The sequence below is a fragment of the Periophthalmus magnuspinnatus genome, chromosome 9, assembly GCF_009829125.3.
Source record: "Periophthalmus magnuspinnatus isolate fPerMag1 chromosome 9, fPerMag1.2.pri, whole genome shotgun sequence".
Taxonomy (NCBI): domain Eukaryota; kingdom Metazoa; phylum Chordata; class Actinopteri; order Gobiiformes; family Gobiidae; genus Periophthalmus; species Periophthalmus magnuspinnatus.
In genome coordinates this window covers 9,647,834-9,657,052 of record NC_047134.1, presented here as the reverse complement: position 1 = coordinate 9,657,052, position 9,219 = coordinate 9,647,834, and the positions used below count along the sequence as shown (strand labels likewise).

Genomic DNA, 9,219 nt, shown 5'->3' with positions numbered 1-9,219 from the left:
CATTAATACCGTTTATTGTAGTGTTTTCCATCATTCTAATCCACTTCGAACCACGTAAAAACACAGAAAACAACACAGATCAACGCATCGCTCCCGAATTCAGTGTTTTGAATGCATTTGCAGTTAACCTTTGTTAAACTCTCACTAACCTGCTGTTGTTTAAGTGAACTTATCTCCTGATACAGACCTGAAGGAGGGACATGACACTTTACAACGCACTCATGGCCATAAATTCTTCCTCTGAACCTTGAGCACAAACTAATAAAACTCCGTCACATAGAGCTTCTTTTGGACTCTTTTTGTCCATTTATATCTGTTTTCCTTTACATTTTAGTTACTTTTCACTGAGTAACACCTCTTAGATATTAAATGCAGTTGTAAATATTGGTATAACTGTGTGGTGTTGTAGCTTTCTTGGTTTTTATTGCTCTATATAGACTGTCCCGTAAGCAGCACGCCCACTGTGGACCTGCCCTCTGCTCTATTCACTTCACCCTGGTCCAACTCACACACGAGGCCTAAAGGAGCAAGGTAAGCCTGTCTCATTTGTCACTTTTTACCATTATTTAAAGCAGTTTCACTTTGTATTGACAACAAACATTCAGATAGATGGAAGGTTAAGTGTTTTAGACTCTTTTATATTTATTCAGAGTGTATTTACTGACTGCAGTTCAGACAGAACTCACTGGTTCAAAGGTGATTTTTGACCTGTCATGTCTTTTTACTTCGTTTTTCTGCTCGTGTTTGGTGTGGAAAGATTAAACTAAATCAACTAACTGCTTTTTTTCCCCATAAATCTTGCGAAATATACTTTTAATCTTCAAGTTATGCTGTACAAAGTGATAGTCCTGCTTATTGTTTTTTAAGAATACTACAACTACAAACGTTACTTAAGTTATTTTGTTTTGTAAATTACATTTGTCTAATACAATTTACTGTCACTTATATTTGAACTACTGTGAAATGTGTGTCTTCTAAGTGACTAATTGACCTAGTTTGGTAAAAGCAGCAGTTGCCGTAATCACAGTTGTAATTTTATAGAAGGAAAAACACGATTTTGTTACTTATACTGCACATTTCATACACATTTCATGCACATTTCATTCACATTTCATACTGTCAATGTGCCTTAAAAATAGGATTAAATTCATTAAACTACACCGTCATATTCTCTGGCCATTTATCACAAGTAAGAGTTTTATTTTCGTGACTTTATTGGTCGTTTCAGGTGCAATAACAGGTCCACAGTTTGCTTGTTTAAGTCGTGTTGGGACAATTTTTGTAACATTGATTTTTTTCTCGTTCAGCTTCGGCCTCTGTCAGAACATTCCAAGAGTTAATTCCTAAAACTCCCAGGCTGTTGATGGCTCTTGAGTACCTCCCTGTACTTGAGTGAGCTTATTTCGTAACATCACTTTTCAACCATGTCGAAATATCCTCGTGTAACCGCGTGTTTTCGTGCGTGTGATGCAGGATCTTCATGGCCGTACTGGGTTTCGGCCTGACCATCATGTTCTGCACCACGTTCTGTCGAGCCTGCAGTCGTCTGAGGCAGGAGCAGATCGAGAGGGAGGCCTGGAGACGCGCCGAGCATGACGGGAGACCGCCCTCCATCTTTGTGATCCCCTTCCCTAGAAGTCTATCCCAGGACAGCGACGACATGGTCCAACGCCACAGCCAGGACGTCCCCCTGCAGTATATGAACGGAGCCTTCTGCGAGCCCCCTCCTGCATACAACGAGGTGAGACCCACTCGACGCAGGCGTGGCTTTGTGTTCACCTGACTTTATGTTTTATTATCACAATAACGTTTCTGCTTTGAGTAAACACAGATTTCATTTTCTCCGATAACACAGAATAAAGACAGAGTGATGTGACGCTGCCCAAACGCTGACATAACTTCATGACCTTTTCTGTGTTTGTTGCAGTTGGATTTTAAGCCGGATGACCTCCCCCCTGCGTACACAGAGTACAGTGTCCCAGTGTATCCTCTGCACCCCGCCCCGGCAGCAGTGGCCCAAGCGCACGGCCCGTCCCAGCCCTAAGAGCCCTGTTTGTCGCAGGCCGGTCCCATTATTGCACTGCGCACGGTTTCTGCTTTTTATTGTGTCTGTTTTTTTTATGAGGAACGATGTGTGTGTTCTGTGGTTTAAAGGCATTGTCAGAGCTCGATCACAGAGTCAGAGTCAGAAAAAACACTAAAAACACAAAAAAACACTAAACACTCACAAAAAATACACTAAACACACACAAAAACCACCAAACACTCACAAAAACCACCAAACACTCACAAAAAATACACTAAACAGCCACAAAAAAACACTAAACAGCCACAAAAAACACCAAACATCCACAAAAAACACTGAACACACACAAAAAACACTAAACACACAAAAAATACACTGAACACACACAAAAAACACTAAACACACACAAAAAACATTGAACACACAAAAAGTCTGATCCCTCCTGTAATGTGACACTCGCTCATTCGTCCGTCTCCAGAACACATTTCAAAACATCGCTGAAATTCTAACAACTCTGTGGTTTTTACAACCACAATGGCGCCACCATGTGGACCCTTTTGCAGCACCTTATCCTTTATCCCTGTCAATAATGATCCTGTGAAAAGTTCTTTTTAAATACAGTATGTGATAATTTATTTATTGATGATCTTGATACGAGGATATTGAGCTGTATTATTTTAATTACAACAGTTTAGTGAGTAACGTTTACCAACTTTTTATATTTTTTCTGTCTGATTTTGATTTTAGAATAATACATTGTACATTTATGTTGAATGTTTTAGTCATTACATAAGAAATAAAGTTAAATTGTCATAAACCTTGATCACTTCTACACTGACGTCTCTCTAAACAAAATGCAGCAGGTTAAGACATATTTTTTCAGTCACTTTTTCTCTGTTACAGTTCTTCTCTCTAAACCTGTTCACTGAGCCGACGGCCGCAGTGCGAGGCTCTGCCCACAGCTCCAGTGTGTCAGGCTCATATCAGGGGACAGGAGATAATGGTATATTTAGGTCTGTAGAGAGTCGCTCTAAAGGAAACACAATCTCAAGTCCTTTATGCGACCAAAAAGCAGAATATAATCTGTCCAGAATATAATCTGTGAAGAGTGTGTCCTGGCTTGAGCCCAGTATTTTAATCTAGTCCAGGTTTTGTCCCAGTTTAGTGGAGAGTCATGTAGTGTGTTCATCTATAATAATTTTTATAAATGAACAGAAGCGATTTGTATCTGTATGTGCCTAATAATGGTATAAAAGAGTATAAAGATAAATATATATATAATGAGTCTCTAAACAAACACAGTGGCTGACCTTTGACCCTGAGACTTCTCCATACATCATGAGTCTTCACTGTGTTACTGTGCAGTGGCTCAGTGGTTAGAGTGGACCCCTGCAACCAGAAGGTCAGAGGATCGATTCCCGCTTGGACCAAGTTCTGTTGTTTTGTTCTTAGGCAAGACACTTCACCCACAACCTGAATAACGTGAATGTGCTGTGGGCATGAAGGACTGGTATTGTAATGCTTTGAGAGTAAGACATTATTAGGCCCGAGCCTGGGACTCCGTCCCGGCGAGGGACTCATTAAAACCGCGTCTGAAACCCGTAAAATGGCAAAAATCAAGTAGTAAACACGCCCCGACATGGCAGTGAGTGGTGTCAAAAATTAGAACTCGACGAGCTCTAATTGTCACAAAAGACCCCGAGAAAAAATAACGAAAGACGACTCGGTAGCGCCACCTCAAACTTTGATTTTCATGAGGCCAATGGGAGCCCGACTCGGAAAAAAGTCGACGTAAAAATCCGAAACTCACATCAAAAAATAGTACATGTCGGGACATGACAAAAATGATATTATGGCCCCGCCCTAAAATGTACAGGACGCCGGCCATATTGGATCAAACCCGGGAACGACAAAAGTGCACACCCTCGCATTCAGGACATTTTCTCGCACAGTTTTCATCAGAAACACGTCAAATTTGGTCAAATCCCTCTAAACCCATGTGTGATTAAAGATTAACAATTACATTTTGATTATGACTTTCGGTGTGGTCAGGGTGAATTTTCAACAAAATCGCAATTTTTGCAATATTTCAATAAAATATTTATCTTTCACACATTTTTTGTTGGGAAAACGCTAATACAGCGTTTATGCACATTTGTAAGCTGAACGCAATGATATGCAAATCAAGGCACTCTCTCACAAAATGGCTCTCTAGCGCCCTCTTCAAATTTCATTTTCAAAAATTCGTAGAAGACAATCGATTTGTCGTGGACGTATGAAAAAATTCACAGGGGCCTTATTTGTGATGGGGCACAATGTGAGAAAGTCACATGACTGTAGCTGTTATGGTTTAGGAGAAAAATAATAGGTGGAAAATGCGTTTCCATTATTCTTCTTCTTGTTATTTTGGTCGCGACTTTGAATCCACTTTTGACCCCCTGAACATTAACGAAAAGTCAATTTTATTGGACCCAAAATTCAAGATTGGTGAAAAATTTTGTATTTTAATGTTCAAAAAAATTCATGTACGAAAATGACTCAATAGCGCCACCTCAAAATTTGAAATACATTGCAGCAATGAGATACCTTTTTCATCGTAGACAAATGAAATTTGGTACAAACGTAGGACATGTCAAGACAAGTAAAAAATTATATTATGACCCCACCCTAAACCCTACAGGAAGTCGGCCATTGTGGGCGGAACCCCATTTTTTCAAAATTTTGCCTCTCACATTTGAATTTTTTGCGCCTCAAATTTTCATTCAAAAAATGTGCAAATTGGTCAAAATGAACTAGACCCATGTGGGATTATAAGCAACTCTTTTGGAATTTTCTAAGTAATAAAATGTGGGTGTGGCCAGCCTGCAAAGAAAAAAGCCATTTTTAAAAGTTTTTAATTGCATGTAACTCACACAGTTAGTGTCCTACGTCCCGGCATGAATATACTTTTTTATTCAAAATGTTGATCTGAACACATAGATATACAATTTACACAGGCCAGACTTTATATTGCTCCACAGCGCCCCCTCAAACTTTGATTTTCATGGGGCCAATGGGAGCCCGACTCGGGAAAAAAGTCAACTTAAAAATCTGAAACTCACATCAAAAAATAGTACATGTCGGGACATGACAAAAATGATATTATGGCCCCGCCCTAAAATGTACAAGAAGTCGGCCATATTGGATCAAACCCGGGAACGACACAAGTGCGCACCCTCACATTCAGGACATTTTCTCGCACAGTTTTCATCAGAAACACTTCAAATTTGGCCAAATCCCACTAAACCCATGTGTGAGTAAAGATTATCAATTACATTTTGATTATGACTTTGGGTGTGGTCAGAGTGAATTTTCAACAAAATCGCAAATTTATGAATATTTAAAAAAAATATTTCTCGTTCACGCATTTTTTTGTTGGGAAAACGCTAATACAGCGTTTATGCCCATTTGTAAGCTGAACGCAATGATATGCAAATCAAGACACTCTCTCAGAAAATGGCTCTCTAGCGCCCTCTTCAAATTTTATATTCAAAAATTCGTCGAAGACAATCGCTTTGTTGTGGACTGGTGGAAAAATTCACAGGGGCCTCATTTGTGATGGGGCACAATGTGAGAAAGTCACATGACTGTATCTGTTATGGTTTAGGAGAAAAATAATGGGTGGAAAATGCGTTCCCATTATTAGGCCCGAGCCTGGGACTCCGTCCCGGCGAGGGACTCATTAAAACCGCGTCTGAAACCCGGAAAATGGCAAAAATCAAGTAGTAAACACGCCCCGACATGGCAGTGAGTGGTGTCAAAAATTAGAACTCGATGAGCTCTAATTGTCACAAAAGACCCCAAGAAAAAATAACGAAAGACGACTCAGTAGCGCCACCTCAAACTTTGATTTTCATGGGGCCAATGGGAGCCCGACTCGGAAAAAAGTCGACGTAAAAATCCGAAACTCACATCAAAAAATAGTACATGTCGGGACATGACAAAAATGATATTATGGCCCCGCCCTAAAATGTACAGGACGCCGGCCATATTGGATCAAACCTGGGAACGACAAAAGTGCACAGCCTCGCATTCAGGACATTTTCTCGCACAGTTTTCATCAGAAACACGTCAAATTTGGTCAAATCCCTCTAAACCCATGTGTGATTAAAGATTAACAATTACATTTTGATTATGACTTTGGGTGTGGTCAGGGTGAATTTTCAACAAAATCGCAATTTTTGCAATATTTCAATAAAATATTTATCTTTCACACATTTTTTGTTGGGAAAACGCTAATACAGCGTTTATGCACATTTGTGAGCTGAACGCAATGATATGCAAATCAAGGCACTCTCTCACAAAATGGCTCTCTAGCGCCCTCTTCAAATTTCATTTTCAAAAATTCGTAGAAAACAATCGATTTGTCGTGGACGTGTGAAAAAATTCACAGGGGCCTTATTTGTGATGGGGCACAATGTGAGAAAGTCACATGACTGTATCTGTTATGGTTTAGGAGAAAAATTATAGGTGGAAAATGCGTTTCCATTATTCTTCTTCTTGTTATTTTGGTCGCGACTTTGAATCCACTTTTGACCCCCTGAACATTAACGAAAAGTCAATTTTATTGGACCCAAAATTCAAGATTGGTGAAAAATTTTGTATTTTAATGTTAAAAAAAATTCATGTACGAAAATGACTCAATAGCGCCACCTCAAAATTTGAAATACATTACGTCAATGAGAGACCTTTTTCATCGTAGACAAATGAAATTTGGTACAAACATAGAGGATGTGAAGACAAGTAAAAAATTATATTATGACCCCACCCTAAACCCTACAGGAAGTCGGCCATTGTGGGCGGAACCCCATTTTTTCAAAATTTTACCTCTCACATTTGGATTTTTTGCGCCTCAGATTTTCATTCAAAAAAATTGCAAATTGGTCAAAATGAACTACACCCATGTGGGATTATAGGGAACTGTCTTGGATTTTTCTACATCATAAAATGTGGGTGTGGCCAGCCTGCAAAAAAAAAGCAATATTTTTAAGTGTTAAAGTGAGCATAACTCACACATGCAGTGTCCTATGTCCCGGCATATACATTTTGTTTAAAATCTTGATCTACACGAAATGATATACAATTTACATATGTCAGAATTTTTTTTACTCCACAGCGCCCCCTTGAACTTTTGAATTGGACCAAAAAAGTTAATTTGACGTAAACATTTGAAATTGGGCATGGACATTTGGCTTCGCAACCTGAACAAAAAAGTCAATAAGAACATACCTCTAATTTCAAAGGTGTTGCCATGGCAACGTCTGACATTTCTCTTTGAATTACATGGGTTTTGGTCAACAAGGATGAAAAATTATTACCTTGTCATAGACCATTGAAATTTGGTACACATATTCCTCTCATCATACTGAACAAAAAAGCCAATGACGACATACCTCTATTTCCAACCGTTCAGGTGTGAAAATGTGATAAATGGTCTCATTGGAATGAATGGAGTAGTATTACTCAGACGCTGATTTTGGGGGGAGGAGCAATGTAAGCGGGAATGAAAGGCAGGATCTCCGCGGTGGCATGTACCCCGCGGTCGCAAGGGGTGGCGAGGGCCTTTATCACTGCTTGCAGTTTTAATTATTATTATTATTATGATTATTATTATTATTATTATTATTATTATTATCATTGTTATCATTGTTATTATTATGATTACTATTGTTATCATTATTATCATTGTTGTTATTATGATTACTATTGTTATTATCATTATTATTATTATTATTATTATTATCATTGTTATAATAATTATTATTATTATCGTTATTGTCATTATTATTATTATTGTCATCATTATTATTATTTATTTATTTTTATTATTATTGTTCCAGGCAGCGTTCAGTTTTGGTTTTTTGTTTTGTTTTTTTGTTTGTTTGTTTTTTTAAGTAATAATGAACGACCTGAAGCCTGTGTCTAAAGGCGTGTTCACTCCAGACCCCAATTTAGACCTGATGTAGACCAGACTAGAGCTGGTTTAGTCCTGGTTTAGTCCTGGTTTAGTCCTGGTCTATCTCAGGTTTATCTCCAGGTTTAATCCTCAGTTTAATTAAATGTTTTTATTTTGTGCGTCTTCATGTTGTGTGTTTGTTGTCATGTTATAAATCCTGTTCAAACATGTCCTTAAACTGTAGGTGAGGGTCATCTCGCGGTCAGTCTATTCTGTCCCACAGACGAGCGCGTGGCGGCTGATGACCAGCTGCATTCCAGTGATGTGTAGACTCAGGTAAACACGCTCTGACCAGAAGAACGACACCGCTGTGGATTTAAACGTGTTAAACTCAATTAACATAAACTAAGAACAGTGAGACGTCGACTTTGTGCAGGATGAAGTGCAAACTGTGGCAAACTTTAATATAATATCACCTTTTTAACTGCATTTTTGTCTGTATTTGACTTAAACGTGACCTTTTCTTAAAGCCACATTAGTCACAAACTCTTTTTCCTTCGTGTTACATTTAAAGTCGTTTTTAAGGTCCACTGTGTGTCGCATGATTTAATTTACTGCACATTTACAACATTTCTGCTCATATAAATGTCACAAATAAAGACGTTTTACAGAAAAATGTGCGTTTTCCTTCGGTTTTTATCAGTTCGATCCATTAAAGCTCAGAACTGTCACAATAACGACTGAATCGACTTATTGTTTGAAACACGTCAGATGGAACGATCGTTTATGAAGGTGAATGTTTTTTATTTGTTTTTTCTGCTTTGTGATCAGATTTGAGATGTAAAGAATTGAATTAATAAATTACAAATACATCCAAACTAGCGACTGTAGTGTTTTATTCTGATTTTATTTAGTGCAGTTTGTTTTTATTTAACATTTACAACATTTTAAGGGGAATAATTTGACTTTAGTGGCATAAATTAGTTTCAATATTATCGTTTATCGACTCTATGTTCTGCAGCAATACATCACACACAGAGGACATGTCTCATCACACAGAGGACGTGTCTCATCACACACAGAGGACGTGTCTCATCACACACAGAGGACGTGTCTCATCACACAGAGGACGTGTCTCATCACACACAGAGGACGTGTCTCATCACACACAGAGGACGTGTCTCATCACACACAGAGGACGTGTCTCATCACACACAGAGGACGTGTCTCATCCACGCAGAGGATGTGTCTCATCACA

General features: G+C 38.6%; 1 protein-coding gene across 1 annotated transcript; it reads left to right on the top strand.

Annotated features, from left to right (window-relative positions):
* The first annotated feature begins 300 nt into the window (after positions 1–300).
* On the top strand, positions 301–2,730 carry si:dkey-283b1.6 (uncharacterized). Its single transcript, XM_033972910.2, has 4 exons — positions 301–531; positions 1,308–1,392; positions 1,474–1,741; positions 1,928–2,730. Exons 2-4 carry the CDS (start codon positions 1,364–1,366, stop codon positions 2,042–2,044), a joined length of 414 nt encoding a protein of 137 aa, XP_033828801.1. The 5' UTR covers positions 301–531; positions 1,308–1,363; the 3' UTR covers positions 2,045–2,730.
* Positions 2,731–9,219: the final 6,489 nt, after the last annotated feature.